The sequence below is a fragment of the Triticum urartu genome, chromosome 1, assembly GCF_003073215.2.
Source record: "Triticum urartu cultivar G1812 chromosome 1, Tu2.1, whole genome shotgun sequence".
Classification (NCBI taxonomy): Eukaryota; Viridiplantae; Streptophyta; class Magnoliopsida; order Poales; family Poaceae; genus Triticum; species Triticum urartu.
In genome coordinates this window covers 545090391-545106148 of record NC_053022.1, presented here as the reverse complement: position 1 = coordinate 545106148, position 15758 = coordinate 545090391, and the positions used below count along the sequence as shown (strand labels likewise).

Genomic DNA, 15758 nt, shown 5'->3' with positions numbered 1-15758 from the left:
TGTTCGTAGCAACCCCTCGGTATTTGATACTGGTTCAGTTGCTAAGAGTAGTAACTCGAAACGGGAGTTGCAGAATGAACAGAGACTAGTTAAGGGTGAAGTGACGATGTGTGTTGGAATTGGTTCCAAGATTGATATGATCATCATCGCACACTCCCGATACTTTCGGGATTAGTGTTGAACCTAAATAAGTGTTATTTAGTGTTTGCGTTGAGCATGAATTTGATTTGATCATGTTTATTGCAATACAGTTATTCCTTTAAGTAAGAGAATAAATTGTTGTTCTGTTTACATGAATAAAACCTTCTATGGTCATACACCCAATGAAAATGGTTTGTTGGATCTCGATCATGGTGATACACATTCTCATAATATTGAAGCCAAAAAGATGCAAAGTTAATAATGATAGTGCAACTTATTTGTGGCACTGCCGTTTAGGTCATATTGGTGTAAAGCGCATGAAGAAAATCCATGCTGATGGGCTTTTGGAATCACTTGATTATGAATCAGTTGATGCTTGCGAACCATGCCTCATAGGCAAGATGACTAAGACTCCGTTCTCTGGAACAATGAAGCAAGCAACTGACTTATTGGAAATAATACATACTGATGTATGCAGTCTGATGAATGTTGAGGCTCGCGGCGGGTATCGTTATTTTCTGACCTTCACAGATGATTTGAGCAGATATGGGTATATCTACTTGATGAAACACAAGTCTGAAACATTTGAAAAGTTCAAAGAATTTCAGTGTGAAGTGGAGAATCATCGTAACAAAATAAAAGTTTCTACGATATGATCGCAGAAGTAAAATATTTGAGTTACGAGTTTGGCCTTCAGTTAAAACAATGTGAAATAGTTTCACTACTCACGCCACCTGGAACACCATAGTGTAATGGTGTGTCCGAACGTCGTAACCGTGCTTTATTAGATATGGTGCGATCTATGATGTCTCTTACCGATTACCGCTATCGTTTTGGGGTTATGCATTAGAGACAACTGCATTCACGTTAAATAGGGCACCATCTAAATCCGTTGAGACGACACCGTATGAACTATGGTTTGGCAAGAAACCTAAGCTGTCGTTTCTTAAAGTTTGAGGTTGCAATGCTTATGTGAAAAAGTTTCAACCTGATAAGCTCTAACGCAAATCGGAGAAGTGCGTCTTCATAGGATACCCAAAAGAAAATGTTGGGTACACCTTCTATCACAGATCTGAAGGCAATATATCCGTTGCTTTGAATGGATCCTTTCTAGAGAAGGAGTTTCTCTCGAAAGAAGTGAGTGGGAGGAAAGTAGAACTTGATGAGGTCACTGTACCTTCTCCCTTATTGGAAAGTAGTTCATCATAGAAATCTGTTCCTGTGACTACTACACCAATTAGTGAGGAAGCTAATGATGATGATCATGTAACTTCAGATCATGTTACTACCGAACCTTGTAGGTAAACCAGAGTGAGATCTGCACCAGAGTGGTACGGTAACCCTGTTCTGGAGGTCATGTTACTTGACCATGACGAGCCTACGAACTATGAGGAAGCGATGATGAGCCCAGATTCCGCGAAATGGCTTGAGGCTATGAAATCTGAGATGAGATCCATGTATGAGAACAAAGTATGGACTTTGATTGACTTGCCCATTGATTGGTGAGCCATTGAGATTAAATGGATCTTCAAGAGGAAGATGGACGCTGATAGTAGTGTTACTATCTACAAAGCTAGAATTGTCGCAAAAAGGTTTTCGACAAGTTCAAGGTGTTGACTACGATGAGAGTTTCTCACTCGTATCTATGCTTAAGTCTGTCCGAATCATGTTAGCAATTGCCGCATTTTATGATATCTGGCAAATGGATAAAAAAACTGCATTCCTTAGTGGATTTATTAAAGAAGAGTTGTATATGATGCAACCAGAAGGTTTTGTCAATCCTAAAGGTGCTAAAAAAATATGCAAGCTCCAGCGATCCATCTATGGACTGGTGCAAGCATCTCGGAGTTGGAATATACGCTTTGATAAGTTGATCAAAGCATATAGTTTTATACAGACTTGCGGTGAAGTCTGTATTTACAAGAAAGTGAGTGGGAGCACTACAGCATTTCTGATAAGTATATGTATGACATATTGTTGATCGGAGATGATGCAGAATTATTCTGCAAAGCATAAAGGAATGTTTGAAAGGAGTTTTTTCAAAGAAAGACCTCGGTGAAGCTTCTTACATATTGAGCATCAAGATCTACAGAGATAGATCAAGACGCTTGATAAGTTTTTCAATGAGTACATACCTTGACAAGATTTTGAAGTAGTTCAAAATGGAACAGTCAAAGGAGTTATTGCCTGTGTTACAAGGTGTGAAGTTGAGTAAGACTCAAAAACCCGACCACGAGAGAGAGAATGAAAGTCATTCACTATGCCTCAGCTATAGGTTCTATAAAGTATGTCATGCTGTGTACCAGACCTATTGTATACCCTGCCCTGAGTTTGGCAAAGGAGTACAATAGTGATCTAGGAGTAGATCACTGGACATTGGTCAAAATTATCCTTAGTGGAATAAGGATATGTTTCTCGATTATGGAGGTGACAAAAAGGTTCATTGTAAAGGGTTACGTCGCTGCAAATTTTTACACCGGTCCAGATGACTCTAAATCTCAATCTGTATACATATTGAAAGTGGGAGCAATTAGCTAGAGTAGCTCTGTGCAGAGCATTGTTGACATAGAAATTTGCAAAATACTTACGGATCTGAATGTGGCAGACCCGTTGACTAAACTTCTCTCACAAGAAAAACATGATCACACCTTAGTACTCTTTGGGTGTTAATCACATAGCGATGTGAACTAGATTGGGTGTTGGTCACATGTCGATGTGAACTATGGGTGTTAACCACATGGTGATGTGAACTATTGGTGTTAAATCACATGGCGATGTGAACTAGATTATTGACTCTAGTGCAAGTGGGAGACTGAAGGAAATATGCCCTAGAGGCAATAATAAAGTTATTATTTATTTCTTTATATCATGATAAATGTTTATTATTCATGCTAGAATTGTATTAGCCGGAAACATGATACATGTGTGAATACATAGACAAACAGAGTGTCACTAGCATGCCTCTACTTGACTAGCTCGTTGATCAAAGATGGTTATGTTTCCTAGCCATAGACAAAGAGTTGTCATTGGATTAACGGGATCACATCATTAGGAGAATGATGTGATTGACTTGACCCATTCCGTTAGCATAGCACTTGATCGTTTAGTTTATTGCTATTGCTTTCTTCATGACTTATACATGTTCCTATGACTATGAGATTATGCAACTCCCGTTTACCGGAGGAACACTTTGTGTGCTACCAAACGTCACAATGTAACTGGGTGATTATAAAGGTGCTCTACAGGTGTCTCCAAAGGTACTTGTTGGGTTGGCATATTTCGAGATTAGGATTTGTCACTCCGATTGTCGGAGAGGTATCTCTGGGCCCACACGGTAACGCACATCACTATAAGCCTTGCAAACATTGCAACTAATGAGTTAGTTGCGAGATGATGTATTACGGAACGAGTAAAGAGACTTGCCGGTAACGAGATTGAACTAGGTATTGAGATACCACGATCGAATCTCAGGCAAGTAACATACCGATGACAAAGGGAACAACGTATGTTGTTATGCGGTCTGACCGATAAAGATCTTCGTAGAATATGTGGGAGCCAATATGAGCATCTAGGTTCCGCTATTGGTTATTGACCGGAGACATGTCTCGGTCATGTCTACATAGTTCTCGAACCCGTAGGGTCCGCACGCTTAAAGTTTCGGTGACGATTGTATTATGAGTTTATGTGATTTGATGTACCGAAGGTAGTTCGGAGTCCCGGATGAGATCGGGGACATGACGAGGAGTCTCGAAATGGTCGAGTCGTAAAGATCGATATATTGGACGACTATATTCGGACATCGGAAAGGTTCCGAGTGATTCGGGTATTTTCGGGGGTACCGGGAAGTTACGGGAATACGAAGAAGTAATGAGCCTCATGAGCCAAGTGGTGGAAGAGAGGAGGCAGGGCGCGCGGCCCCCCTAGCCCAAACCGAATTGGACTAGGGGGCCGGCCCCCCTTTCCTCCTTTTTCTCCTTCTCCTTCCTTCTGCTTCTCCTCATTCCTTTCCTCCTCCTAGTAGGAGTAGGAAAGGGGAGTCCTACTCCTACTAGGAGGAGGACTCCTCCTCCTGGCGCACCCATAGAGGGCCGGCCGGCCTCCCCCCTTGCTCCTTTATATACGGGGGCAGGGGGCACCACATAGAGAACACAAGTTGATCAGTTGATCTCTCCCAGCCGTGTGCGGTGCCCCCCTCCACCATATTCCACCTCGGTCATATCGTAGCGGTGCTTAGGCGAAGCCCTGCGTTGGTAGCAACATCATCACTGTCACCACGCCGTCGTGCTGACGGAACTCTCCCGTGAAGCTCTGCTGGATCGGAGTTCGCGGGACGTCATTGAGCTGAACGTGTGCTGAACTCGGAGGTGCCGTGCGTTCGGTACTTGGATCGGTCGGATCGTGAAGACGTACGACTACATCAACCGTGTTGTGCTAACGCTTCCGCTTTTGGTCTACGAGGGTATGTGGACAACACTCTCCCCTCTCGTTGCTATGCATCACCATGATCTTGCGTGTGCGTAGGAATTTTTTTGAAATTACTACGTTCCCCAACAAATACCCTTCTGATTATGAACATGAATATGATTTGTGAGTAGTTACGTTTGTTCCTAAGGATATGGGAGAAGTCTTGTTATAAGTAGTCACGTGAATTTGGTATTCATTCGATATTTTGATGAGATGTATGTTGTCTTTCCTCTAGTGGTGTTATGTGAACGTCGACTACATGACACTTCACCATTGTTTGGGCCTAGGGGAATGCATTGAGAAGTAATAAGTACATGATGGGTTGCTAGAGTGACAAAAGCTTAAACCCTAGTTTATGCGCTGCTTCGTAAGGGCTGATTTGGATCCATATGTTTCATGCTATGGTTAGGTTTATCTTAATTCTTCTTTCTTAGTTGCGGACGCTTGCGAGGGGGGTTAATCATAAGTGGGATGCTTGTCCAAGGAAGGGCAGTACCCAAGCACCGGTCCACCCACATATCAAATTATCAGAGTAATGAACGCGAATTATATGAGCATGATGAAAATTAGCTTGACGATAATTTCCATGTGTTCTCGGGAGCGCTTTCCTTTATATAACAGTTTGTCCAGGCTTATCCTTTGCTACAAAAAGGATTGGGCCACCTTGCTGCACCTTGTTTACTTTTGTTACTTGTTACCCGTTACGAATTACTTTATTACAAAACTATCTGTTACCGACAATTTCAGTGCTTACAGAGAATACCTTACTGAAAACTGCTTGTTATTTCCTTCTGCTCCTCGTTGGGTTCGACACTCTTACTTATTGAAAGGACTAAGATAGATCCCCTATACTTGTGGGTCATCACTTCGCCATACCGGTACCCTCCGTCCTGCCATCACCATGAATGACAACTCATACAGAGCCTTGGTCTTGGAGCCACACCCCTCCTTGACGAAGGACAAACTCTCCTTCGCCTTGCCCTTCTTCACCTTAGACATGAGGGTGAACACCTCCAGCTCCGCCTCCCCAACATGGGCAATGTTGAAGAGGAAATCCTCATAGCCGATGGCCATCGACATGGAGAACTGCATCTTCTCGACAGCCATCGCTGGCGTATGTATGTCCAAGCCAGCCCTAGCTTAGCCGCCTCAGATCGGACTCGGCTCTAGTCTGGACTCTCGAAAGAAACGATCTATTAGAGTTTTGCCAGCACCTATTTTTAGGCTAGATATTGTTATTTCGAAAGGTTACTATTAAAATACATTAAGAAAGAGATCTATGAACATTAGAACTTTGTAAATTTTACAAAATATTCATTAATTTAGAAAAACAATCAAAAGTTTCTAAAAATATTTGTGAATTAAAAATCAAGAGTTTTTTTAGAAAAATACGAACTGAAAATTTTGAATTTGATTTTTTTTGTGTTTTGTTAAGAATTTAACTTTTCCCTCGAATTTCAAAAAGTTTTCCAGACATGAAAAAAGTTCATGAATTCTGAAAAGTATTCTCGAATTTTTCTAAAAACCTATGCTAATTGAAATGATTTCAGAATTAAAAATGTTTGTGAATTTGAAAAAATGTTCATGAGATTGAAAAATATTCATCAATCTGACAAATCTATGCAGATTCAAAACATATTCAGGAATTTACAACAAGAAAGAATGGAAAAATTATTATGAGAAAATAAAAAACCAGGAGAAAACTTATAACAGCAGTCTGAAAAGACATGAGAACGGAATTTTCGGTTTCGCGAATATGAAATTTCCATTTTTATTACGGGCCTATGGTTGCTTCCTAGCACAACCACCAAACAACACGTAATGCTACAGTGAGCAAAATGGCCACGTGGGGCCTAGCTTCTACTACCACACATGTATTTAATTACATCCTATACACAAATGCTGGGTACTAGTAATTCTCAAAAAAAAATGCAGAGTACTACTACAAACTATACAAAGTCGCTAACCTAACCATATCATTTTGTACCCATGTTAAGAATTGATTAAGTTTGTTGGTTTGCTTGTATTTTTCTCTATGGTTCAGGGAGTTTTTAAGTTCCGAGCAACACTTGCTTCTGTTGCCGTGTCCGCCCTGTATTTGCTCTGTGTTCGCATCTAGTATCTATATTAATATTTTCATTTTTAGGGTTTATATATTCGTTTCCACATTTAAAGAATTTTTTGATAGCACACAGTTTTGCTCTTTTTCGCTCTTTTTTCATTCCTACTTGGACGTACAGATACAAAAAAGGTACATCTCATCGACTTACACGAGTTCTATGGTCAAAGATGAGTGAAATATCAAATGTCCATAGGAGTGCACTCGGATGGAATGTTTATAAAATGTTAAATTGTTTTCATAATTTTAAGAAATATGTTATACGCTTCAGAAAAAAGTTTCGTGCCTTTTGAAAACAAATTCACAGGTTTCAAGAATATGTTCGTGATATTTTTTGAGAAGTATTTTGTACAATGTAAACACAAGTTCACGTAGTTTAAAAATTGTTTCATTTCATTCAAAGAAATGTTCAATTCATGTTTTTAATTTTTAAAATGCACGTGTAATTCTAATTTTTTTACCATTTTAAAAAATGAACATGACATTAGAAACATTGTTCACGCATTTCAAAAATATGTTCATGAAATTACAACAAAAATGTCCGTACAATGTAAAAAGGTTGGCATAGTTAAAAATGTTTTTTGTATCATTCAAAACATGTTCAATGTTTATTTGAAAAAAATGTTTAACACGTATTTGAAAATATGTTCATAAAATCTATTTGAAAAAAATGTTCATCATGTATTTGACAACGGCAACGTGCATCAAAAATATGTTTCAGGCATACACAAAAAGGTAGAACATGTATTAGAAAATGTAGACTTGTACTAAAAAGGAAAAAGGAATGAAAAGGAAAAGAAAAAAAACTAAAAACCCCCAAATAAAACCGGTAAAGAAACAATTTTTTTTGAAAAATGATAAAAACCAACATAGAAAACACACAGAACAAAAAGAAAGAAAAAGAAACAAGCACAAAAGCTTCTAAGATTGGACTGATCCGACACAACTGGCGATCTCCTAGGGCGAGACGGTGTACCATCTCGTGGCAGGCGAAATATAGCCCCCATGGAGGGGAAAGGGGGATGAGAGAGACGACAGGTGCTCATGGGCTTCGTGAGGTTGAAGTTTCTACGAGTGGTCCAAGTTAGCTCCTAAGAGCAACTCTAGCAGACCCCGCATCCGCCCCCGACCCGCAAAATAACTGCCAAAGTGCGGATACGGGCCGGAAAGCCTGCCCGACCAGACCTCGTATCCCGCCCCGGCCCGCAAAAATTTTTGGGGGGCGCGGCAAATTCCCGACCCCAACCCGGGAAAACGCGGATTTCCCCCTCACGGCTGCGGTACCCTGCATCACAGAGAAGCAGTTGGCGGGAGGGACATTTCAGCCCCGCACTCTTTCCCCCCTCCTTCCGCCGCCGCCCGCCCTTGCTTCCGCCCGCCCGCCGCCGGCGATTCCGGCCATATCTACGGGCGGAATCGCTCCGCGGGGCCGCCCCGCAACCTCCCGCGCCGAGCCGCTGCACCGCCCTTCCGGATCCGGCAAGAAGAGCCACCCCCCGTCGCCGCCGCAGCTGGGGATCGACCACCGCCGAGCGCACCCCCCTTGTCGCCGCCCGGGATCACTCGCCACCGGCTAGTCCCTTTTTTTGTGATTTTTGCGAGCTGTGTAGTAGATTGACGCGCCGGTGTGCGTGTAGATGGAGTTGACCCCGTGCGAGAAGTTCTTGCTATCCGATTCGTCCGATTCGAACGACTCGGATGTGGAGACCATGCTTGCGACCTTTCGGCAGCAAACATTAGTCATGGCGCTTGCCGTGAAGGAGCATGATGACGAGTACCGGAAGAGGAGGCGAGGATCTACTATCGGGCGTCTGTGCATTCCTCAGAATCGCCATCTTGGGAACGAGAGGTTGATGCAAGATTACTTTGCGGAGAATCCTACATATCCTGCACACCTCTTCCGCAGAAGGTATCAAATGCGCCGATCCCTCTTTGTGAAACTTGTTGAAGCTTGCGAGGCAAATTGCCAGTATTTTACTCAAAGAAGGAATGCCGCAGGCTTAAAGGGATTTAGTGCATATCAAAAAATCTCCGTAGCTATGCGGGTGATTGCATATGGCGTTCCGGATGACTATGCCGATGAGTAACTTCGCATTGGTGAAGATAGCACAATTGAGTCTGTGCGTAGATTTGCGAAAGTGATCGTCCGTGTTTTTGGTCCCGAGTATCTCCGGGCACCAAATGAAGATTACACAAAGAAATTGATGGCAACTAATGAGAGGAGAGGTTGGCCTGGCATGCTAGGTAGCATTGATTGTATGCATTGGAATTGGAAAAATTACCCCAAGGCTTGGCAAGGAATGTACTGTGGCAAGTCTCGTGATGCAACAATTGTGTTAGAGCCCGTAGCATCCGAGGATTTATGGATTTGGCATTGCCTTTTTGGTATGCCCGGCACTCTCAATAATATCAATGTGTTGCAACACTCTCATTTGTTTGCTAGGCTTGCTAGTGGTGATGCTCCTGCTTGCAACTACGCTATCAATGGGCATGAATACACAAAGGGGTACTATCTTGCAGATGGTATATACTCTCCTTGGTGCACATTTGTCAAGAGCATCAAAGAACCCCAAACAAAAAATAATGTAAATTTGCAAGGGTGCAAGAGGCAGTCTGAAAAGACATTAAAAGAGCATTCGGTGTTTTGCAATCTAGGTTTTCCATTGTCCGTGGTCCTGCTCGTTTTTGGGATAAGAAAACACTGAAGAACATCATGACTTGCTGTGTTATCCTGCACAATATGATTCTTGAAGATGAGAGAGAAATGAATTTAGAATTCTTTTACGACAATGTGGGTAGCCGCGTAAAACCAGCTAGAGACCCAAACCGCATTAGAGCTTTTCTTCAGACATACAAGGAGATTGAAAATGCAGACACACACTTTCAACTTCAGGAAGATCTCATTGAGCATCATTGGCAAAGGGCTGGACAGTGACTAATTTTTGTATTCATTTGTATTTGTATTCATGACAAATTTTGTATTGCATTATTTAAGTTTGCTACGGTGATTTGAATAATTATTTATAATGCGGATGATTATTGTTTTATGTTTGATTTGAATAATTCAGTTTGTTTTTGATTGTTGAATTATGTTGGATTTGATATTTGCGGGCTGATGATATGCGGGGATGCAGCGGCGCAAAGAGCAGAACCCGCATAGCCGACCCGTAAAAAAGTATATTCCGTGAATATACCTTTTTACGAATCTGTTTGGGGGGGGGGGGGGGGGGGTCTGCATCTGTGCCAGCCCGCACCGGCCCGCAAAAGCTGTTTTGCGCGAACTGCAAACGAGTTTTGCGGGCCGGCGGGATGCGGGGTCTGCTAGAGTTGCTCTAATGATGATCAGACGGCCAGGAACACTAAACTTGTGATCTAACGGTCAATATCATTAGTAATGTGAGGGGGCTGAAAAGGTCACCAGTTAAACTGTCCTAAATGAAAAAGAGAAGCATTGCTTAAAAATTCCCATCCACATTTTTCCTTCATTATAGAGCAATTACAAAAGCCAATTGCATAAAATGGTTTAACCAAAAAATGCAAAATATTCAAAAAGGAGGTGCCATTTAGAACAAAATACAAAACTAAACTATATATACAACTACAAATTCAAAAATTAAACTTCAGAAAAGTAACTGGGATAGTATTGAACAAAAAGGACTAAAGCTTCAGGAAAGTGAAGAGCTTTAATAGTTATGTCTAACAAACAACTGAAATATTATGCAAGCACGTGACATATAGCCACAGGGCGTCATTGTACTCCCACCAAAACGTGTTGCGACATTGCATACTGTCAATTAGTGTGAACTAAAAGGAGAGTCCATTGCAAAATGAGCGTAGCTCACATGGTTAGATTCCTTGTGTTGGAATCAACCCACCATAGTTCAAGTCCTAGACTTGACGTTGGTGCTCGCATTTTTCTGAATTTATTTCAAACTTTTTGATGATGTTTGTTTAGTGGAAGGAAACATCCCATCGACTACGAGGCGTCTGTGGCACCTTTGTCAATCTCAAGATGTGATGTCGGCTTGGTATCTCGAAGGTGGTCATAGGAGTAGGGTGTACATGAGTGCGTTCATAGGCGTGAGGATATGTGCTTTTATGTGGGCATATTTGGTTGTACTGTGTTAAAAAATAAGAGTTCATTTAATTCCTCATTTGTTTTATGTTTGGCATGAGGGCCCACCATAAGACCAAGGTTGGGAGATAAGGGCATCTCCAATGACACTCACCGAACGGACACGTCCAGATGTCCACGGAAATGTTTGACATCCAACCAGATGCCCGCCACAACTATATCACTCAAACTTCCCCTCATTTCAAATAGTTCACACAAAAAATATGGACGGAATTTAAAACTAGTAAGATATATAACATGAAAATTCAACAAGTTTCATCCAAACTTGAAGTTTAACTAAACTATACTAAAATTGGGGCATGGGTGTGCTGGGCATGTTGGAACTCGTCGTCGGTTGCCGCTGCTATGGTGTACTGGGCGTCTTCTCCTCCTGCTTCGAGTTCTCGGCGGCAAGCTTGGCCTAGTCGATGTCGTCGAACTCGAGCAGCTCCTCCTTCACGGCGAATGAATCGATGGAGGACGACAGAAGTAGCAGCTTGGGATGGCGGCACCGACCGGGTCTGCAGCTCCTCCCCCCGATATGCTGTCTTGGTGTGGCAGAGCCACATCTAAGCGGTACCTACCGAGCAAGCACCACGCCTGGTTGCGCTCCTTCTCCTCCTCCGTCTTCTTGCCCGCTGCAACGGCCGGTGAAGGGGTGGTGTGCTGCTTCTGCGATTGTGGGGGGGGGGGGGGGGGGCGTGGGGTGGTGGGGGTGGGGGGGGGGGGGGGGGGTGCATAGGGATTGGGGAGGGGAGGTTGGCGCTTTAAAACCAGAGTAGACTTCTCATGTAGTGTGCCAGTTGGCCGGGCATCAATGTGGGAGGTCTAAAAGTGTGCGGACTGTCCTGACATACATAGGCGATTTGATGAGGCGTGCTGGAGATGCCCTAAGTATACACTATGTCAGTATGGATACCCTTATATATAGCACTAGTAAATGCGCACGTGCGACACACGTTAAATATTTAGGTAATATATTAATTGCACGTGGATTTTAGGTATGCTATTATTTGTGTGTTAATTCTGTGATTAGTGCAATATTTGGTATGATATTAATTGCACGTTAAACATGTTTAATGCTCGCCATTGGAGCAGTCTAGGTCGTTGGATTAACTTAGTTCGATGGCTGAGATCAGTTGGATCTTCCCCTTTGGGTCTTTTTATATTGGTATAGATATGACTTATGTGTGACAGGGCAGATAATTGAGATGAGGTTTGAGTTCTCTCTCTCTCTCTCTTTGAGAATGGAGTTCTCCATCTTTAGGCACCTCTTTGAGAGAAAGGAATTGTAGTTTTCCGGCCTAGTGTGTAAGCACATGCACACAAACCGCAGAACACAGCATGTGGATGTTAGGCCATCGAGCCGCCAATAATTCCCCTTTGTATGTTAACCCATAACCACAACTCTATAAATGGATACGGGGCAATTCTGGATAGGTAACAGACCGAGAAAGTAGGATTCCAATCCCATTGCATTCGTTTTATTTCCTTAAACGGCCCAAGCACATTCTCAACGATCCCAATCTGAAACAAACCGTTTTTCACGCCGTAGAATGGATCCGATCGATCAGCCACATATATATTCTTGCACAGTTTCACACGATTGTTCTGCATTAACTGATTCATGCATGATCAATCATATGGATTTTCTGCCCCCATGGACCAACAATCAATCCATCAATCAAATAAGTTAAAAGGCTAAGTTACACACTGCAAGATATCCATCGATTTGGTTCCAAGCTAACTTAAAAAAAAGGATTTGGTTCCAAGCTTTGATCACTGAATGAATGCATCATGCGTTTCGAAATGCACAAGGGTTTGGCTCTAAGAAAACTATACAGGCAGAAGAGCACATAAAAAAATATTTTTTTTGAAAAATAAGAGCACATTAATTATTTCCTGGTCTTCTCGAAAAAATATACTGTATATCTGTAGGTGATGGTTACCTCTTCATGATCTAGATATCTCTGTCTAGCAAATAAATGTTGACATGAGTAATTTCCAAGTTTTGCCGTGATCAGTTAGTGCCAAAATAAGACTAGTAACGTATGATAACTGACGCCTATCTTTTTCACATCCAGCCACCAAGAAAAGCAGAGAAACGGAAGAGGCCGCGCCGTGTAAAACCTTCCATGAATTCTCCACACTCTACGCAATTAGCATCCTTTATCTCCTTGCCTCCGGTCGCCAACCACAAAATCGCCCCCCTGCTACCCGATATACATACATGCCGCCTACATACAAACCGCGACGCCCATCTCCATCTCCATCGCCATCGCCATCGCCATCGATTGTTTCCTTGACGACGGCATCGAGAGAGCGCGCGGCAATGGCGATCTCCTCGGCCCCGGTGGCGCCGCGGCGCCGCAGGTCGGCGGTGCTCCTGATGGTGAACTACGCGGCGCTGCTGGTCGGGTCGGTGGCCTCGAGCCTGCTGTCCCGGTTCTACTTCGAGCACGGCGGGCAGAACAAGTGGGTGGTCACGCTGGTGCAGTCGGCGGGGTTCCCCACGCTGGTGGTCGCGGTGTTCCTCGCCGGCCGCCCCGCCTCCGTGCCGCGGCCGTTTCTTTGGTTCTCGCGGCGGTTCCTGGCCGTGTGCCTCGTCATCGGCGGTCTCATGGGCGTCAACAACCTTCTCTTCTCCTACAGCTCCTCGCTCCTGCCCGTGTCCACCTCGTCGCTGCTGCTCTCCACGCAGCTTGCCTTCACGCTCGTCCTCGCCGTCGCCATCGTCCGTCACCCGCTCACCTTCGTCAACCTCAACGCCGTCGTGCTCATGATGCTCTGCTCCGTGCTCCTCGCCCTCCGGTCAGGCGACGCCGGCGAGAGCCCGGACCGGAAGGGGTACATCATCGGCTTCGTCGTCACGCTCGGTGCCGCAGGGCTCTTCTCTGCATACCTGCCGGTGATGGAGCTGTTGTATAGGGAGGTGGTCTCCGGCGGGTTCATCCTGGCGGTGGAGGTGCAGGCAGTGATGCAGGCCATGGCGTCCGTCGTGGCAGCGATCGGGCTCGCGGCGACCGGCGGCTTCGCCAACGACGTGGCCCCCTGGAAGGGGTCCCACGCCGTTTACTGGGTCGTGGTGGCAACGTTGGTCGTGACATGGCAGGCGTGCTTCATGGGCACCGCCGGCGTGATCTACTTGACGTCGTCGCTCCACAGCGGCGTGTGCATGGCGGCGGTGCTCACGGCCAATGTCATTGGCGGCGTCGTCGTGTTCGGCGACCCGTTTGGCGCCGAGAAGGCCGTCGCCACCGCGCTCTGCGTCTGGGGCCTGTCCTCCTACCTCTACGGCGAGTACACCAAGAGCAAGAAGAAAGCCGCCGATGATCAGGACGAGGACAGAATCCTCTCCGCCGCCCGTGACGACGGCGAGAGCGTGCACAAGAGCCTCACGGCCGCCGTTCTCGAGGCCGTCGAAACCGTTTGAAGCAAACGAGGCAGCGCCGGCCACAGGGGGTACGCACGAACCATGTGATCGACAAGTGCATTGCAACAAGAGCAATGGAAACTGAAATTTTCTTGGTGTGTAGTACCACCAGAAAGCAAAGTGGCAGGATAGATGATGCATTAGGTGTAGACGTGGCATGTTACATCGATTAGGCCATGAGTTGTGTTTACAGCATACAAAGAGACAAGAATAATGTGGTGATGATGATGGATGCTTGTTTGGTGGGCTGCTCTGTATCTTATGCATGTTGCACTTGCATGGGTGTGTGTGAAAAACTTGCACAATAATGTAGTACCATCAACAGGGACATGCCATTCATATATATATATCTTTTCTTGAGATCGATATGGTATTTTTTATCCTGATTTCTTCCTGCAATGCATCAATTGGCAACAGTTTACCTAGTTAGCGAGGTAGCTAACTGGCCTGCTCTGGAACTGTGTGGCCTTTCCCCCCTTGTTGTCATGCCATGGCTCGTTATCTTTATACTGTGTGTATATTCCTGCATTACATTTCCCCATGATGTATCTATTATTGGTATGCACCATCACTTATCTTAGACATCTGTAGCATATTTGCTTCTAGTCTAGAAATAAGTATATATTTGCATATCTTTAGTTTTTTACTTTATAGAAATTACGAAGAACTATGCGGGTTCCTATAGGTGGTATCTTCAGAGCAGCAACAGAAGGCATTACCGCCGTTTCGAGTTGCTATGACCGGAATTCACTTGTTTCTCATGCTCGTCGTTAGATGACCAAAGACGAACATTTGTCGCTCTGTAAACTAACATCACTTATATTTAGACAACAGTTGTGCATCTCCATATTTGTTTCTACAGAAATACACCTGCATATCTTCTTTCTTGACTTAATCAGAATAATACCCACTAATATGAGGGTCCCTAGGTCTTACCATCAATGATATACGTGTCAAACACTACATGAATTCACTTGTTTCTCATGATCGTTGTAACATAACAAAATAACCTACATTAGCATCTCTGCAAATTAATCTCTAGTTACAATCATTGGATTTGACATTTGGCTATGAGGGATGATTTACTCAATCTGGTCTTGTTAAATGGCTTCGTTGTTTCTTTTTTGGCATGACACCCTTTCTTTTGAAGGACATGTGGCAATCAGTTGTTTGAAATGTGATGGGGTCGATAAACCTCTCAAAAACCATATAATGATGGAACACACATTTTCATGTAATTACTACACATAAATCATGAATAACTGAATAAGTAAATCTGATTTATGCCATGTGAAAAATGTTTGAAAAGATTCTTGTGCATTTGATTTTTTACTATACAAACATGTTTTTTTACTTAGATAATAAGATTTATTAGTCTCGCTCTTTGCATAATAGATGCACGATCACTGTCGTAACTTATTTGTGGGTAATTACAGTGTCATAACTAAGGTAGGGCAGTGCTAGGCAGCAAATTGTTACAATATAAT

At 43.7% G+C, this 15758-nt stretch overlaps 1 protein-coding gene across 1 annotated transcript; it reads left to right on the top strand.

The window, feature by feature from the left end:
• Positions 1–13038: 13038 nt before the first annotated feature.
• Positions 13039–14628, top strand: LOC125538605 (probable purine permease 4). Its single transcript, XM_048701867.1, has one exon. The coding sequence runs from the start codon at positions 13069–13071 to the stop codon at positions 14269–14271; it is 1203 nt and encodes a 400-aa protein (XP_048557824.1). The 5' UTR covers positions 13039–13068; the 3' UTR covers positions 14272–14628.
• The last annotated feature ends 1130 nt before the right edge of the window (positions 14629–15758 follow it).